Genomic DNA, 20,150 nt, shown 5'->3' with positions numbered 1-20,150 from the left:
ACCTAGATTGTTGGGGGCAATATGCTGACTCTCTGTAAACCGCTTAGAGAGGCCTGAAAGGCCTATGAAGCGGTATATAAGTCTACTGCTATTGCTATTGCTATTGGGCGAACTGGTAGGAACCCACCACTGATCATGGAAGCAAATAGAAAAGACTCAACCATGAAGAAATTAGATGCTGGGAAAAGACACAGATTACGTGAATTGGGAGTAACTGTAACTGCCAGGAACACCGTCTATTTTTCTTTACAAAATATAGCGTTTGTATTTTTGGGGAAGAGCATGGTGGAGTAACAGAATAACAGGATTGCAAGTTGGAGGTCTTCTAGTCCAACCCCTGCTCAAGCAGAAAACCATTTCAGACAAATGATAGTCCAATCTCTTCTTAAAAACTTCCAGTGCTAGAGCACCTACAACTTCTGGAGGCAAGTCGTTCCACTCATTAATTTCTCCTTAGTTCTAGGTTGATCCTCTCCTTGATTAGTTTCCATCCATTGCTTCTTATCCTGCCTTCAGGTGCTTTGGAGAATAGGTTGACTCCCTCTTCTTTCTGGCAGCTCCTTAGATATTGGAACACTGTTATCATGTTACTCATACTCCTTCTTTTCATTAAACCAGACATACCCTGTTTCTGTACCTGTTCCTCATATGTTTTAGCCTTCAGTCTCCTAAGCATCTTTGTTGCGTTTCTCTGTACTCTTTCTAGAGTCTCAACACCTTTTCTTATATTATGGTGACATTTCGTTGACATTGTAAATTGTACATGTTTATTATTTTAAAAGTGAATGCCACAAATCATGTGTAGATTGCACTGCACACATATATCACAGAAACATTCTGGACCTGGCTGAACAGTATCTCTCCCTCTCTCTCCCCCCCCCTCTCTGTGTGTCTGTGTGTGTCTGCCTATGGAACTATTATTCCTGCATGTGTGTTGATATCCTGTCTATCTTCCCTAGGTGTCCATCTGCCCTTATGACTAACAACAGGATGATACAAGTTTCTTCTGCCACTTCCTGACCATGCAGTTCTTTTGTTTCCTTTCTCCTCTTTCCCTTTGCTTGAGCCAAACTACTGGCAGAAACCAGGGCCAGCTTCCTTCCTCCTTTTGTTTGCTCTGAACAACCTGTTTTAATTTTTACTATAGCATCATTTTCAGTGCTTCACTTTTCATTTGATTTGTTCATAATTTCTGGATACTTTAATAAGCATATAACCCCCACCCCCAGGCGCTTTTCTTGTTTGCGCTTCTATTTGGATATAGTAGATGAACCTAAATATAATCCAGAATAAGTACTCTTGAGATCTTAGTGCATTCCTTTGTATGTATGTATTTTGTTCATATCCTGGTGGATTAGCTTAATCCTAAACTCTTAAAGCAAATAGAAGGTATAAATTAAGAAGTAATCAAATTAAAACTTCTAATAGACTTTTATCTATCTGGTGGCAGATCATCTATCGGTAGGGCTGAAACCATTTTCAAGCCCTGTCAAATTGCAGGGACTTGTCTAGGCAATTGGCAGGAGTCAACAATATCTCAAAGGCACGAATATTCCTGGTGGGTTTTGGAACTTTATGCAGACCTTCAATTTGAGACACTTGGGATATAGCAATAGCATTAGACTTATATACTACTTCATAGTACTTTACAGCGCTTTCTAAGCGGTTTACAGATTCAGCATATTGTCCCCAGCAATCTGGGCCCTCATTTTACTGACCTTGGAAGGATGGAAGGCTGAGTCAACCTCGAACCAATGAGGATCAAATTGTCGAACTGCTGGCAGCCAGCAATCAGCAAAAGTAGCCTGCAGTACTGCATTCTAATCACTGTGCCACCACAGCTCTTCACTGTGGTATATGGAAAATTATTTGTACATACTAGATGAAAATATGAGGTGAAGTTAGTCCTTGGATGCATTAGTAGCCAATATTTCTTTAAAAAAAAAGATGTTTAGATGTTCAGTCAAAATTTACAAAACAAAAGTTGCATCCCATAAGGTGACACTGCAAGGAATATAAGTCTCTATCTTGATATCAAATCAACATAACATGTGACATCCTGCCATTGCTTTCCCTGTTTTCTTATCTTTCATTTCTAGCAGCTAATCAAGAAACACGAAGAGTGTTGCTATCTCATTGCATATCATGCCCATGCCTTGTCTGTACACAGGCAGTAGAGTGAGGTGATAATTGAACTGAAAATAATTGAATTACAGTCTTGAAGGGACTGTATCCTTTCAGCTTTGGTAGCTGGGGCTGTAGCAGTCAAATAAACACCTGACAAGGTTGCAGTAGGTGTCTTGATTTTTCAAAAAAATACAAATAACTTGCAAATGTAAATAAGGAAACAGTACAGATAGCAACCCACACCTCCGAGTGAAGTGATGTAATTGGTTCTTCTTGCTTTAAGAATCTGCCATCTTGATTTTCTTCTTGTTTTAAATGTATTACAGCAGGAGGGAATATCAGTTGCATCAGTTCTGTATTTTGTAGAAAATCTGCTTCTGCCATAAGAATGAAAAATGACTATGCCTCAAATCTTCCTTAATGTGAAGGAAGCTCAATTTGACCAATAAGCTTGTCTTCTGTCTCTTGTCTTCTCATAACTATGGATTTTCACCATTGTAATTTCTAAGTAGACATCCTCATTTGCAACTACTCCAACTTCAAGTGATAAGATTGAAAACTAGTTAGTCATTACCTGATAAAATGAATTACCTAATACAACTTTAAAAATGTTCAACTTGTTTGTATTTCTAAATCAGTAGCTCAATTGGAAAATTGAATGGTTAAAATTCAATAAAATGAACTGAATAAGAAGTAGAGAACAAGAATCCTGTAGATTAAAAGTGTTTCCAATGTTACTGTGTTGTGACTGCATATATTGATATGCAGCAACACAAAGATATCTCTCTCATGCTATGTATTAATGTGAAGAGATGAATGTTTATATATGAAAGATGGAATGTATAAAGGGTCCACTCAGTGCAAGCCTCAGTGGCAGAAGCATTTGTTCTGGAAAAACTATACTTCTGCATTGGACGAATGCCAGAGTTCAGATCTTTAAGAAGACTTAGGAAGGATTTTTTTTGAAACAAAAGATGGTTTCCCACATGAAGTGAACTGGATGAGGCAATGTGGCACAGAGAAGGAGGCATGGTAAGAGTTCCAAACTCAAGACAGACCAAATCTTGTAAAAAATTATAAAAGAGAATGAGAAATAAAAAACATTAGACCATCACATACATAAAGCATTGTGCATGATAGGTATCCCATCTTGATTCTATTGGAACTCTAAACTAGTTAGACTTTGAGTTGGGCAGGTATGTATGCATAAGTGTATATGTGCACACTTGTATGAATGAACAAGTGAATAAAGCTTTTCATTCACAAAGAGAACAATAAAACTTTTAATTAGCAGTTGTTTCTACATGCCTTGAATCTCTGCATAACAAATACATAGCACAGGAGGAATTATAAAGACTCTGCCTACTAAGCTGTGTGAGAGCTTGACACAGAGTATATTACACTAATCCAAACTGGATGTGAGCAAAGCCTATTTGATAGTACTTCATCTAGTTTCACCAAAATGGATGAAAGTGGAAATCAGTACAACTATAGCTAGACAATAATACCTGGGGATAAAGTTGGGAATGATACAGTCCCAGTCAATGATTAATAGGTCATCTAGAGGTCAGGCATGCCCCACCTATAGTGGGGAGGATGAAAATTGTTTTGAGTTGGTTTTAGTTTCAAATGATCACCTAAATCAAGCATGTGTGACATATGGGATTGCAAATGTTGTTGAACGTCCATCTGTTCCAGTCACCATGGTCAGTGATAAAGGGTGACACATTGCTAATCTGTGATCGATGTAATTAGAAGTAGAATAAAATATTTGATGAATTCAGACAGCTTAATCTTTACTATAGTACTGTGATGGCAAACCTATGCCCTCTTTGCCAGCTGCACTTCCGAATTCCATAGTGTGCATGCGTGCTGGCCAGCTGTTCTTCACACATGCACATGATGGAACCTGGACGTACAGCTAGCGATGGCGCACATGCATGTGCAGCCAGATGCTCTCTTTCGGGTTCTGTTGCCAGCATGCTTGAAGACCAGCTGGCCAGCGCACATGTGCGCAATGGAACCCGGAAGTGCAGTTGGCTGCCCTGTGCATGCGCTCCGGCCAACTGATCTCTTCCGGGTTTCAGTGCTCTGCCGCGTGCACTAGCACACACGCACACTCCAGTTTTGGCACTCTATGTCAAAAGGGTTAGCCACCTTTGTTATATTTCTATAGCTATAATACAGATCTATAGAAGATAATACAAATCTACTTATTAATTTGATTTATATCCAACCTTTTCTCCTGGTGCTCAAGGAGGTAGCATTCCCTTATCCCAACAACAACCCTGTCAAGTGAGTTGGACTGAGAAAGAGTGAGTAGCTCAGAGTTCCAAAATGAGCTTCCATGGTTGAGAAACTGAATGCAATATTCCAAGTGTGGCCTTACCAAGGCCTTATAAAGTGGTATTAACTTCACGTGATCTTGATTCAATCCCTCTGTTTATGCAGCCTAGAACTGTGTTGGAAGCTGCCAAAAAAGCCAACACAGTTCTAGGTTGCATAAACAGGGATAGAATCAAGATCACGTGAAGTTAATACCACTTTATAAGGCCTTGGTAAGGCCCCACTTGGAATACTGCATTCAGTTTTGTTTGCCATCATGTAAACAAGATATTGAAACTCTAGAAAAAATGCAGAGAAAAGCAACAAAGATGTTTAGGGGACTGGAGACTAAAACATATGAAGAACAGTTGCAGGAACTGGATATGTCTAGTGTAATGAAAAGAAGGACTATGATAGCAGTGTTCCGATATCTCAGGAGTTGCCACAAAGAAGAAGAAGTCAAACTATTCTCCAAAGCACCAGAGGGTAGAACAAGCAATGGGTGGAAACTAATCAAGGAGAGAAGCAACTTAGAACTGAGGAGAAATTTCCTGACAGTTAGAACAATTAATCAGTGGAACAGCCTGCCTCCAGAAGTTGTGAATGCCCCAACACTGGAAGTCTTTAAGAAGATGTTGGATAGCCATTTGTCTGAAATGGTATAGAGTTTCCTGCCTAGGCAGGAGGTTAGAAGACCTCCAAGATCCCTTCCAACTCTGCTGTTGTATTGTATAAAACAGACTTCATCCAGATTGCCCTATGTCATATTAACTATATTGTCTTGGTTTAGACACTATACTGTACACTGAAGAGAATAGTGAAATACTTTCCATTGTATTTCACTGTTTTATACAATACTGTACAGTTATGCAGCCTGCCTTTTTAAAACTAAAGCAGATGTCAGTTCCATTCACCCATGCACTTGTTGTATAACAGAGAAGCACTGTTGCCCCAAACATAATATGAATATTACAAGATGATCTCTACATTCTCTTCTTCACCCTTCAGTGCACATTGAAACTAATTATTCTCTCCTGTTTTCTATAGATGGGATCCACAGCGTTGCTGCCCAGTGCATGCTTCAGGTGACCATTATCACAGATGAGATGCTGACCAACAGTATCACTTTGCGACTGGAGAACATGTCCCAAGAACGCTTCCTTTCACCACTGCTGGCTCTCTTTCTTGAAGGAGTAGCAACTGTATTATCCGCTCCCCGTGATCATGTTGTTCTTTTCAACATCCAGAATGACACGGATGTTCAGGCTGCCCAAATCCTGAATGTTAGTCTGTCAGTACAATTGCCTGATAGAATCCACGGCAGCCATTATATTCCTTCAGAAGATCTCCAAGAACGACTGTACCTCAACCGGACACTCTTGACTGCTATTACGGAGCAGAAGGTCTTGCCTTTTGATGATAACATTTGTTTGCGGGAACCCTGTGAGAATTATATGCGCTGTGTCTCGGTGTTGAAGTTTGACAGCTCAGCACCCTTCATTTCCTCCAACACTATACTTTTCCGTCCTATCCACCCTGTCAACGGTCTGCGTTGCCGTTGCCCACTGGGTTTTACTGGTGATTATTGTGAAACTGAGATTGATCTTTGCTATTCCAATCCATGTGGAAATAATGGCCATTGCCAAAGCCGGGAAGGAGGATATACTTGTGAGTGCCAAGAAGGCTACACTGGTAAGTATTGATTTGGGGGGAAATCAGCCAAGGGAGAAGATCCCTCAAAAGGGAGCCGCTTAGTAATCATTGGAAGCTGTTATCTTTGTTCTCTTGATAAACCCTAGTGCCAACATTCTACCTGCAATCATTGCAATCATTTTCTCCAAGGGTGTTTTTATTGTTCAAAATGACTTTTGTAATTAATTTATGCTTGTTAAGTAAGAGGGATTACAATGCTGAAAGATAGAGGCTTCAAACTTCGAAAGAGAAGATAGAAGGGTTATCAGCCCAACAGCCTATCTGAAACTTTCCCAGTAACATGGCCTAGGTAACCACAATTCCTATCATCTTTAGACAATGTCCATCACTAAGAAAAGGCCACTGGGTGCTGTTGAGATATAAGACTAACTGCCATAAGTTGCAGGATTGGTACTGTTGAAGACTTGTTGAAGTTGTCACCTAGAAGACACAAAATCACCCATTATTTCTATAAACGATTTCTTACAGCAGAAGGTTCGAGGGGCTAAGAGTAAAGCTCAGAACATCTTGTGCTAGGAAGTCAGCTGTAGTCTATAAAAGCCTGAAAGACGGCCTTCTTTGAACTTTTATCCTAAGCTGCTAATCAAGTTTGTTTTAGGATTCTGAATCTGAGAAATATGAACAAATGTTCCTGCAAGACATTTCTTTGGGTATAGGTGCCATGTGTAGTACTTCTGTTTTACACGTCTAGTGGGAAATATATACAGGTAGTCCTTGACTTACAAACATTTCATTTAGTAACCATTCAAAGTTAATACAGCACTGAAAAAATGACTTCTGACCAGGGGTGGGATTCAACTTTTTTTACTACCGGTTCTGTGGCCAGCGTGGCATGGCAGGGGAAGGATACTGTAAAATCTCCATTCCTCCCCACTCCAGGGGAAGGTTACTACAAAATCCCCATTTCTTCCCGGTTAGCTGGGACTCGGGAGGCAGAGAATAGATGGGGGCAGGGCCAGTCAGAGGTGGTATTTACCGGTTCTCTGAACTACTCAAAATTTCCATTACCGGTTCTCCAGAACTGGTAGGAACCTGCTGAATACCACCTCTGCTTCTGACCATTTTTCACACTTACAACTGTTGCAGTGTCCCCATGGTCACGTGATGAAAAATAGCGCGCTTGGCAACTGGTTCATATTTATCACGGTTGCTGTGTCCTGGTGCCACATGATTCCCTTTTATATACCTTCTGACAAACAAAGTCAATGGGGAAGCCAGATTCCCTTAACTACTGGGTTACTAACTTAACAACTGCAACAATTCACTTAATCACTATGGCAAGAAAAGTTATAAAATGTGGCAAAACTCACTTAACAAATATTTCACTTAGCAACATAAATTTTGTGTTCAATTACGATCGTAAATCGAGGACTGCCTGTAATTTATAAATTGCAGAAGCATCTTTTTCCAGAAGGAATATAAAGGCATATGTACCCCCCAGTAGGTATATATAACAGTTTCTCACCCTGGTGTTAATTCCTTCCATCAGGAATGTTTTTAAAAATCTCCTCTTCCATGCTAATCATCTGGATTGCAATCTTCACCACCCTCATGAGTTCACTCATTCAGTAATGAACTTCCCCAAGTGCTTTTCAGGTCTCTTAACCAAAGTTCTATCAAACCATCTGATGACCAGTGGAATTTTCCTAGAATTGTCTGCTCTGAATAACTGCAGGACACCAGACCCTTAAATCCCACACTGTAGTTTTTCCTGAATTGGATTGGATTCTCTTTTCTATTTAGCAGCCACAAGATATTAGTGGGACTAAAACTCTCTTTGATCAAGCAACTGTTCATGTCAAAATGTCATCAGATATAATCCACTGCAGTATGATTGACTGTAGTGAAAATAGTCCAGAAAGTTACATATAAAGTACACGTTAGAGCTAATGTACTTTTAGTATAGAAAATTTGCTTACTATGTTAGGTTGCTTAGACAAATATTTATTAGCAGTAATAGAAAACAAAATATCTGTATTTGGGTAACTTGTATAGAAAATAGATGAATTGAAATAAACACATACTAAAACTGTATGATATACAGGTATTTTCCATGTATTTTTAAAATGATTTGCTGATAATTTAGTATGAAAAAAGAAATGGTTATGAATTCTTATCAATTCATGTGACATGATCTAGAACTAATTTTCATCAGTTTGCACCAGTGATTCATTCCTTCTAAAACTTTCCATAAGTTCATTCTTACTAAAGAATTGGTTGTTTTGGAATAGAATGAGGCAAAGGAAGACCAAGAAGATGCTCAGTCTAGTTGAATCAGGGAGAATTACAAGAAAAACATCACAAGATTGTGTTTGTTTCACTCCTGGTTATAGAGTAGAATAGAACAGAGTGGGCTATAGAAGTGGTACCCCTTCTTTTTAGGGAAAAGATAATGCCTGGCATCTCCTCTCCCAAGACACCTTGGTATTCTTTATTTTTTGCTGCCAATTTTCCAATTATTCCTTTAATCAACTACTATGGCTTTGACACAATTTTTGTTAGTTTCTCTGGAAACATGAACTAGGATATTGTAAATTGTAATGTATAGGTTAGTGATGGCCAACCTTTTTGGGACCAAGTGACCAAACCAGAACATGCATGCCTGTGGGTGCATGTGCTGGAGTACCGGAAACCCCCAAACCAGCTGGCCAGCGCATATATGCCTGTTTTCTGAGCCATTTTCAGGCTGTTTTGGGGCTGTTTTCAGGCTATTTTCAGGCCAGTTTCTGGCCCAAAAAATGACCCGGAAAAGGAACGAAAAATAGCCTGGGTTTTGGCCATTTTCAGGCTGTTTTACAGTGTTCCAGCACCCGCAAGGACCAGCTGGATGGTGCCAGAAACCAGAAGAGCAGCTGGAGATTGCGCACGTGCCCACAAAAAGGGCACTGCATGCCACCTCTAGCATGCGTGCCATAGGTTCGCCATTACTGGTATAGCTTTACCCTGGGTTAATTTTTTTAAAAAAAAACTAAACTAAAATTAGATTGTGGACATTGCAGAATTCAGCAGCAAAGGTATTTTGATGGACTAGTTAATTCATTTATTTATGGCCATTTTCCTACTCAAGCCCTTCCTCCCTGTCTCTTAATTATTTTTCTAATAATAAACCATGCTTCTTTCTTATATTATTTTCTCTATGGTGTCAATGTATGATTTATTATAATTTTATGGTTGGCACCCTCTTTTCCAAGATCATATTGCACAGTACAATTGACTTTTCGTTAAAGCTGAAGTATTAGAAACTATTTTAACAACACAGTATTTAAACAACAGTGAAATCAATCTGATTATGCACTATTAGGCTTTTTTTTTTTTTAAATCAAAGATTCTTTTATTACATTTTCATTTTCCTTTATACAATCACTTAAATACTGTGCAGTTAAAAAAAAAAGAAGCAATAAACAACTCATAACACTTCTATCCTACATACACCCTTCCTTCTACCCCTCCAACTTTCATTTCTCCCTTCCAACAATCCCCTCTTCTACTTCCCCTCCCCCTCAGCCATTCCTTTCTCCCCTTCCCACCATCTCACCCTCCTTACATTCCCTTCTCACTCCCTCTTAATTCCCCCCTCTTCTTTCCCTCTACACCTCGCTTCGGTGTATTTCTAGTATTCATTGGTCTATTTGTTTTGTACTAAAACAAAAGAAAAATAAAAGGAAAAGAAAGAAGAAAAGAAAAAAAGAAAAAAAAAGCAACAGTATCCAAGTGCATTCATTGTTCTGAAAATTGAGTCTATACTTCCACCCTCCCCCCCCCCACCCCCTGAACCCCCCTCCCTGACCCCCTTCCGACTTCCCAGGTCCCATTCCCGGCATCGTTCTTTATCAAGCAAAGTCTGGAGTATATTGAAACCAAATAGATTAGAAGTTACAAAATAATAAAAAATAATAAAAAATAAAGAACAAAAAAGAAAAAAATAATAAAAAGAAAAAAAAGGGGGGGGGACCCCCCCCCCAAGAAAGAGAAGTCAATATACTCTCTAACATTAAACTCAGCTTCTCATTATTTTTAAAAATCTTAAACAATGTCTTTACCTGCTTCCGCATATAAATTCTATACCTCCCATCCTGCCTTTACCCGTGTCCGCATATATATTTTATCCTCATCCATTGCTCCTCTCGTATTTACTCCACCCTCGTGTAGACTCTCCAGATAATCTTTCTTAACCTTGTATTCAAATAACAATTTATACAAAAATCAGCTTACATTCTGGATCAAGATAATCTAATTGAACTTTCACTACCCTTCCATCTACCCCACGCACCCGACTCCATTCATCCCAAACCACAATCCAAGAAAACTATGATCTCCGCTCTCCTCGCCCCAAAGAATAGATCATGCGCAGTTTAAATTAAGATTCAAACAAGTCTTATATAAGTCCCATACAATATATGTCCAAATTCAGCACCGCTTCTTTCAGTCTCAATATCTCTTCATCGGTATACAGCTTTGTCATTTTATACCAGACAGGAGTCCTGAAATTTTATTCAAATTAAAAATTTAAGAAGTATTTTAAAGGCATAGCTGGATCTTTATTCTTTACTCTTCTGCCCTTCCGGAAAGGGAAAGCAACACCCTCCGCCTTGTAGCCACGTGTCCCGCTGCTTATCTTCTCCTTCTCCTTGTCTTTCTCCAAGTCCGGGTGAATCAGGAAGGCCTGCCTTCAGAGTTTTGTAGTAAAAATCTCGGGCTTCGCAAACAGAATTGAGACGATATTTTTGGTTCTCAAATGTTACTGTGATACCAGATGGCACTTCCCATTTATATTGTATCTGAGAATCTCTGAGTTTTTCAGTTAAGAAAGTGTAGTCTCTCCTTGCTCTTAATATTTGAGATGGTATTTCTTTAAAAACAATCAAGTCCTGTCCATCGATTCGCAGCCTGTTATTGTAGAACTTCTGTATTATCGCATTTCTGGATTCTCTTGTGGTGAAATATATAATTATGTCCCTCGGAAGCTGTCGTTGTTTTGCTACACACGAGTTCTGGCGATAAATTTTTTGAATCTGCCAATCAAAGTTAAATCCCGGACTTCCCACCGAACGTCTGAAAGCTTCAAGAAAGGTCTGTTTCAAATTCTCCTGTTCCTTTTCACGCAATCCTCTGACTCTTATTGCAAATGCAGTCTTATTGTAATTTATCATAACGAGTTGTTTTTGAGCATTTTCAACTTCCTGTTGTAACGTTTGAATTTTAGATGTCAAATTAGAATTAGTTTTTTCCAAAAGTTCCAATTTGTCCTCCATTTCAGAAACATAGCCTGTCATAACAGTCATAACTCTGATCGTATCTTCCCTTGTTTGAGCAATCTTGGCGTCCAGTTTATCATATAAGTCCGATAAAAGTTGTTTAATTTCCTGTCTGAACTCTTTAAGGGTTTCAAAAAGAAATTCTTGCGTTAAGAGATCTCCAGTAGAGGGCGTGGGAGGCAAGGGCAGCGATTTTGTAACAATTTCTTGAGATGTATTATTAAGGAAACGCTTAGACTGCTTCGATTTGGGAGCCATTATAAAAAAACGCACAAACAAACAAAGTCTCTGCTCCCCTCGGTTTTAAATGGGATACTATTTATAGACTTTTAACAGTTAATAAGGAGAAGTCTTCAGGAGAATAGAACTGATTGAGTGTGTCATATATCAAACGCACAAGCTATAAAATCGCCATCTTGTAACGCAGCTGGGTAAGAAAGCCTTTTACAAAATTGAAGCTGGTATTTTGAATAGTAATAAGAAAAAAATTTACAACTTCAAGTTAATATTTGGTTTTGAAGCCATTTCAAAATTTATCTGCCTGCAGTTAATAAAACTCTATTGCCTGAATATGCAGCTTTAAGTAAAGAGGCTGAGTTCCCCTTTTATTTTGAAGTTAAGGCTTGGCAAAACTTTCAGTGAATAAACATTGTAACAAGACCGTTCAGCAGATTCATCACCATTTAACTTCCAGATAAGCAAAGTTAATGAAGGAGTAACATTCTTGTAGAAATAAAGCTAATTAAAAAGCTTCTGCTGGCCTATTGTGAAACCAAAACATATGATAAGCAATCTCTTTTGTTTTGAATTCTTGTGAATTCTTGTGAGGATTAACAAAAAGTGTTCATTATTACCGGAGAAACCAGCCTGCTCGGCGCCATTTTAAAAGCCTCTAAGTAAATAATTTTTCGGAGGAGAAAAAGAAAAGAAGCTAAAATGTTGATAAACAATTATTGTGCACGGAAATGGATTCAGCTCGTGATAAGATTAAATCAAACAAAACTTTGAACTGAGTGGGGGAGACCTACTTTGTCCTGCACAAGGCAGTTTGAAGTTCCCAGCACGGACAGCCGTTCTGCCTTGGGCTAGCCCCCCTTTCCCTGCAAGCACAAAAGCTGCAAAAATCGAAGAGCATTTGCCAGCAAAACAGTTTCTTCTTTCCTTCTTGCCTGAAGGATAAGAAAACCTGATAAGACGTCAGATGGAAGATCCTCTAAACAGGTACGTAGCCAGGAATTCGGAGGCAGCTGATTTTTTTGCTGCCACCACCAGCAGGCTCCTCCCAGGAAGTCCATATTATTTTCTCTATGGAAAGCACAGAAAGCTATTTGTTAAATAATAGCGAACTAAAATCCAGAACTACTAAAACTATACATGATATCAGTGTGGATATTAGTGAGTTTTAGGTAGTATTCATTTCACAAATGCAATTTCCTAAATGCCATCACAATGGATCCCATTGCATTCATATCACTACAGCTAATGTTAATAGAAACTCACACGGGGCTTCAAAATTTGTAATCCTATCCAGGTACTATCACTATACTTCAGACTGAAAATTATATTACAAGGATGTCAATGTTAGCAGCATATTGACTGATAATTCACGTTACTTAGAGTGACAACTGGTGAAACACTCCATACCTTCTGTAGTCCACATTTTGTCTTAAGATATCTTCTGTTTTAGAGGAATTGGTTTGTATGGATGACACAGTCTTGTGTCAGCAGGAGCATCCCCTGAAGGTTGTGTGCTTTTCATAGACAGACTCCCTAGAAAAAGAAACTCTTGCTGAGGTATGTTCCAGGAAATGCAGGTCCCTGTAGCCAAATGAGAGGAAAGCTATTTCTGTGTTTAGTGCTTATGGTGAGGCTGGAGAAGAGTAGCAATGAGAGTTCGTTGCCCTGTGTAAATCTATTTCTGCTCTTTTCTTTTTTTGGCTGCAATATTGGCTCTCCCTTTGCAGGTAGAGGAGGAAGGGGGAGGCAGGCAGCATGGTGGGGAGGTGGAATAGGGGCTTTGTCTGCTCAAGATTGGGGAGGGGCACTCTGGGAGAATATTTGTTTCCTTGGCAACCAAAGCTGGTCACTAGGGTAAAGTAGCAAAAAGAGGCTGGGAATAAATCTTCTATTTAAAAAAAATCTTGATGAAAATGTGTGTGTATGTGTGTGCACACACACGGATGTGTATGCATGGCAGGGGTATGTGATACATATAAAGGAATGAAGAATAAACTGGAGTAATGGAGAGGAACAGGATGGAGAAGGAAAACCCTTTGATTAGGTAAAGGGAAAGAGCAGAAAGAATGAGAAGACACAGACATATTTAGTGGACATTTAGCTATAAAAATGCCATGGGGAGCTGAATCTTTATAAATCTCCACACTTTCTGTAGCCCTATTTCTTGCTCTACATTCTGCAGTTTTTCTCCGAAATGTACAGCAGTCAAAATTGTATCGCATTGTCATGACTGCACCATCTTACAAACTTCTTGGGAGCATCCCTTAGGTCAGAGGCTCTCAAACATTTCTAGGTTACAAAAATCTAGAATAAAACCAATGAGCAAATAAATAAATAGATAAATAAATCCTGGAGCCCCTGCTCAAAAAGCAAACTCTAATGATGGAAAATTGGCTGTCTTCAAACGATATTTTCCCCCTCTTAGACATGGAGCTGTTTCATAGATTCCCATGAAACATAGTGTGAAGAAACATCTTTTAGGTGATTTAGAGTCTAGTTTGCATGAATATATTTGGAGTAAAACTGCATGTGGCATGTTGACCAGAATGTACAAAACTGACCTGTACTGTTCATACTATTAACAGGAAATGTGCATGTGATATACGGTAGGTATAGTTAGGGTTAATAACTTAGTCTGCACTTTCTCCACCTTACTAAAACATGTGAAAGTCTTGCTTGACCATAGGGACGATCAGTGGCACAGGTCAACATCTATGGGCCTATCTGGAAGTGATCACAGTGTGTAGAATATTGAGATTTGGATTATAAGGGACATAAATGATAAAAAGCATATGTTTATAAATGAAATGAAAGAAAAATATATATGTGTCCAAATATATCTAAAATTAGGGGAAACAGGAAGAGTAGAACAGACTCAAATGAAGATTGTCTGATGTAATGGGATGGAGTTTGTAATACCTGTAGGAAATATTAATGATAGTGAAGTTTTGATTATGAATGAAATGTACAATGAAATCTATTTTGATGATAATTAATGGTGGGTGGTTGAACTTTTTTGTTTATTCCCCCCCCAAAACTATTTGCTTTTATGTTCTTATAATATTTTTAATTTTGCATGCCATCTTGAGTCCTTTTTTAGTTGGGAACTTATTAATATAATGAATTATTAATAATGATTAAATATTAATATATTTAATCCATGCATGTGGCAAATGAATTAATATACATCTAAATGCAAAGTTATGTATGTTTATAGTTATATTAGTGAATTATTGGTTGGGAACTACTGCATATGTATTTTTAAAATCAAAATAATGCTTTTCTGTTGACAGAGAACCAGAATGATTTGTGGTGAATATTAGATCTGAAAATTAATGTATCAAAGAATAATGCAGTTGTGTTTGGCAAGGAAAAGGAGTGAACAATTACTGTATGTGTTAAACATAAGTGGCAAAAATTAGAGCAACTAGGCAAATTGAATCTTGGTGTTGTGGTTACTAAAGATGGAAGAAATGGATGGAAAAAAAATTCAGTATTGGTAAATGCTGTTGCAACAGTACGGAGGTCATGTGTAGTTTGTTGTGAGTAATGAATGTTTGTCAAAGGGGTGAAAAGGGCTGTAAAAGAGTCCTTTTGCCCAATGTGTTACATGTAAATGAGTTTTGGGTATGTCAGGGAAAACAGGAAAGAGTGCTTTTATATTAGAACTGAAGGGAAGGGGAACTTAAGAAGTGCATATGGTAAACAAAAAGTGATAGGGTCAAGACTCGTGGACTGAATACAGAAAGAATGACTGGTAGCAAAAAGAACATTGGGGTGTTTTGCTTGTACATAGTGAATGAAAGAAAATTGAATATGAAAACAAATATAGGAATGCACAGTGAATGGATTGAAAAGAAGGGAACAACTGAGAATAAAATTAGATGGGTGAAATCCTGAAAAATTGAGAGGTGAGTAGTTTAAAGGTTTCAAGAATAAAAGGTGATATACGATGTGGCAAATGAACATGACGGGAAGAGGAATAGTTTGCAGAAAGGCATGGAGAAGTATAGTGAGTAATGTTGGCATAAACTTGTTTTAGCAAAGTTTCCTTTTCTCAATGTGCCTTTAATTTCTTTGGTTTACTATTTCTCAGTATAGTACTTTTTAGTATTTTTATTTGGTATGAGTTTATATCATCTCTTTAAAACCACAACAACTCTGTGAGGTAGTTTCTGCTGAGGGCCTGACTGGCCTAAAGTCACACACTAGACTTCCATGGCTGAGGGTGGCCAAACCCCTGAAATTTCCGTGCCATACTAGTTCTCTCCTTACTCCTTTGCTGTGTTATGTTCTGCATAATGTTGCTTACTCTGAAAGAGACTAGGGGATAGGAATATATGTTCTATAGTAAATTGGAATTCCATGTAGACCAAAGTTCCAACTTTGATTTGGAGCAGGGTTTTTTTTTTAATTGGACAGATTATGATCTTGTCCCTTTCAAGAGCTGGAGGTAGCATACATATCCCTTCTTCTCCATTTCTCCTTCCACAACTATCCTGTGTAATAATTTAGGCTTAAAAAATAATCAAAGTCAGTGAGCTTCCATGGCTGTGTCTGAATTTGAATCTGGCTCTCTCGATCCTACGGTAGTCGAGTACAGTAGTTTTACTATCATAATATATTACTCACTGGAATTTTGCTCTAGACTAGATCCTTCTGCCACTTCTTTTGTCTCTGTCTCCTTCTTCTCTTCTGTTTTGTGATACAGTTTTCATATATATAAAATTATTTGCATTATTATATAGTGAGACATGCAATTTCATGTGTTTCATCTACTTTAGCTCTTATTACAGAGTAACAACCATGCTTTTGGCACAAGCCTTCTAGCAAACACCTGCTTCTCACTTAAGAGCATAATTATGGCATGTGTACGGATAATGAGGTATCATTTAACCCTATGTCCAAGGCCTCATAAATGCTTTGCTTTGCTGAATGCAACTGAAGAAAATAGCTCAGAAATTTCTCAGAGTTAGGTAACTTACATTTATTAAATGTAATACATTTATTTACAATTCATTTTAGTTGGTGCTTCAGAAACTAATCCTAACCAAGGTTGGGCCATATGTGAAAGTGAACTTTTCACTATTAATTTGTGATGCATTTCACCATGCATTACTAACATTTCTAGCTTGGATGTGTAAAATGGGATCAACATTGCAGGAAAAATTATATATATTTTTGATAAAGTACTTTTCATATTTATTATGGTCAAGAGATTTATGTGAAGGTTATATTGAGGAGACAGGCCAAGAAAATAGGCCAGGTTTAGCTACAAATTCATTTTATAACAACTATCCAATCCCTCCCTTTCCTGTCCCTATTTCTGCATATGTCAGAGACAGAATATGGCCAGTGGAATCATTGCACTTTGTAATATGGCCTCAGCATAAATTCCTGTTATTATGTATATTTATAGCAGCCTCATTTTTTTCCCTAGGGTGAAATTTGAACCTGTCCTGCAATTTCCTAAGTGACTTCAGGATAATATAGAAATAAGTTTCTATTAAATTACCTCATAAGCCAGACAGGGAATGTGTTGAGTCCAGCAGCAAAATGGTGTGTCTGCACTCTGCAGCCTGTCAAATTATTTCTTCCCATATCCCAAAATCTTTAGAACAGCTTCTTGAAATTCCCTTTAAGGCTTCTTTCCAGTTCAAATTGTACTTCAATGAAGTTTTATAATTTTGTCTGGAGGCCCAAAGACTATATGATCAGATTCTACTAATTTTCACAGGCCAAGTGATGGTAAATATCTTCTAGATCCTAACATCACCTTGCTAAACACCCAATTCTTGCAGTTTTTTCTAATGTGCATGTACATCAATCTATAAAGGGTGGGTTAGTATTATTTATTTATTTTATTGTCTTCTTTGCTTTGTCCTTTTATTGGTGGTATTATTATTATTATTATACAATTGTATCACAGCGGCCAGTTGTTTCGCCGGATTTGGCATTGGTTACTAATCAGGCCCCACCCAGGGGCCTAGGACGTCGTAACATATTTTCGTAATATGCGTGCAGATCCAAGCAGTGCGGCTTTTTGCATTTGACTGATGGTGATTTTGTCAATTTTTAACTGTTTTAAATGTAATTCCAGTGCTTTTGGAATAGCACCCAGTGATCAACAGTTTCATCATGATCAACAGTTTCATCATCATCATCATCATCATCATTATTATTATTATTATTATTATACAATTGTATCACAGCGGCCAGTTGTTTCGCCGGATTTGGCATTGGTTACTAGTCGGGCCCCACCCAGGGGCCTACGACGTCGTAACGTATTTTCGTAATATGCGTGCAGATCCAAGCAGTGCGGCTTGTTGCATTATTATTATTATTATTATTATTATTATTATTATTATTATTATTATTATTATTATACAATTGTATCACAGCGGCCAGTTGTTTCGCCGGATTTGGCATTGGTTACTAGTCGGGCCCCACCCAGGGGCCTAGGACGTCATAACGTATTTTCGTAATATGCGTGCAGATCCAAGCAGTGCGGCTTTTTGCATTTGACTGATGGTGATTTTGTCAATTTTTAACTTTTAAATGTAATTCCAGTGCTTTTGGAATAGCACCCAGTGTGCCAATTACCACTGGAATCACCACTGCTGGTTTGTGCCATAGTCGTTGAATTTCGATTTTTAAGTCCTGGTATTTTGCGATTTTTTCATGTTCCTTCTCGGCGACCCTGCTATCACCTGGTATTGCAATATCTATGATTGTAACCTTGTTTTTCTCAACCAGTGTGATGTCTGGTGTATTATGCGCCAGTATTTTGTCTGTTTGTATACGGAAATCCCACAAGATCTTGACCATCTGATTTTCGGTGACTTTTTCAGGCTGATGTTCCCACCAGTTTGTTGCTGTTTTAATATTAAAATTTTTGCACAAATTCCAATGGATCATTTGCGCTACTGAATTGTGCCGCAATTTATAATCAGTCTGTGTGATTTTTTTACAGCAGCTGAGTATGTGATCAACAGTTTCATCAGCTTCTTTGCATAGTCTGCATTTGGCATCATCAGAGGATTTTTCGATTTTGGCCTTAATGGCATTTGTGCGGATAGCTTGTTCTTGCGCAGCCAGGATTAGTGACTCTGTTTCTTTCTTTAATGTACCTGTTGTTAACCATAACCAAGTTTGTTCACTGTCCACTTTATCTTTTATTTTTTCCAGAAATTGGCCATGCAGTGCTTTGTTCTGCCAACTCTTCATTCTTGATTTTATCACATCTTTTCTGTATTCTTGTTTCGTCTGTTGGGCCTTCAGTAGATTTTTGTTCTTTACTTCGATTAATAGATGTTCTTGACTTTCTTTTAAATAATCAGCCAGTGCATGTTTTTCCTCTTCAACTGTTTGCTTCACTTGTAATAGTCCTCTGCCACCTGATTTTCAGGGCAGGTATAATCTATCAGTATCACCACGTGGATGTAAACTGTAGTGCATTGTCATTAGTTTCCTGGTTTTTCGGTCCAAAATGTCCAAATCAGCTTGTGTCCAGTTAACTATACCAGCTGTGTATCTTATAACTGGTATTGCCCAGGTATTTATGGCCTTGATTGTATTTCCACCATTCAATTTAGATTTCAAAATTTTCTTAACTCTGTTGGTGTACTCTCGCCTGACAACAGTTTTTACTTCTCCATGCTTGATGTTATCCAACTGCAGAATGCCTAAGTATTTGTAGGCTTCATTTTCTTTGCTAATTGGCCATTGAGCATTTCAATTCCCTCACATGCAGTTATTTTGCCCCTTTTTATGGATAAAGTGGCGCATTTTTCCATGCCAAACTGCATTGAAATATCGGTGCTGAATACTCGGACTGTGTTTGTCAATGATTGGATTTCTATTTCTGACTTTCCATAGAGTTTCAAATCATCCATATACAGTAAATGCAAAAAATTTTCAGCTTCTTTGGCTGTTTGGTAGCCTAATTTCATTTTTTTAAAGATTACTGATAGTGGGATCATTGCGATGATGAAGAGAAGAGGTGAAAGTGAATCACCCTGGAAAATTCCTCGCTTGATATTAACCATTCCGTAGATCTCATTCCCTACTGCCAACTCAGTTCTCCATTGTTTTATCGCCTTTTCTGTAAAGGATGTAATATTTTTGCTAATGCCAGTTGTTTCTAAGCATTTTATGATCCAACTATGTGGCAGTGAGTCAAATGCCTTTTTGTAATCAATCCAGACCATATTCAAGTTCATTTTTCTGTTCTTACAATTTTCTAATATCATTTTATCAATTAGGAGCTGATCTTTTGTGCCCCTGCTCCTTCTTTTGTTGCCTTTTTGCTCTATTGGCAAGATGTTGTTTGTTTCCAAATAATCCATCATGTTATCTGCAATAATGCCTGTGAGTAATTTGAAGGTTGTTGGCAAGCATGTTATTGGTCTGTAGTTTTCAGGTGTTGTTCCTTTAGTTGCATCTTTCTGAATCAAGTATGTTTTTCCAGTTGTCAACCATTCATCAATTTGG

The 20,150-nt window shown here is 38.1% G+C and overlaps 1 protein-coding gene across 2 annotated transcripts in view; it reads left to right on the top strand.

The window, feature by feature from the left end:
* The window catches only part of CELSR2 (cadherin EGF LAG seven-pass G-type receptor 2), a 118,510-nt gene that overhangs the window by 28,566 nt on the left and 69,794 nt on the right, over positions 1-20,150 (top strand). For both annotated transcript variants that reach the window (XM_032218438.1, XM_032218437.1), the window contains exon 2: positions 5,500-6,144. In XM_032218438.1, coding sequence (XP_032074329.1) covers positions 5,500-6,144 — 645 coding nt within the window. The remainder of the gene's footprint in view (positions 1-5,499; positions 6,145-20,150) is intronic.

Source organism: Thamnophis elegans, chromosome 5 (assembly GCF_009769535.1).
Source record: "Thamnophis elegans isolate rThaEle1 chromosome 5, rThaEle1.pri, whole genome shotgun sequence".
Classification (NCBI taxonomy): Eukaryota; Metazoa; Chordata; class Lepidosauria; order Squamata; family Colubridae; genus Thamnophis; species Thamnophis elegans.
This window is presented reverse-complemented; position numbering and strand designations above follow the sequence as displayed.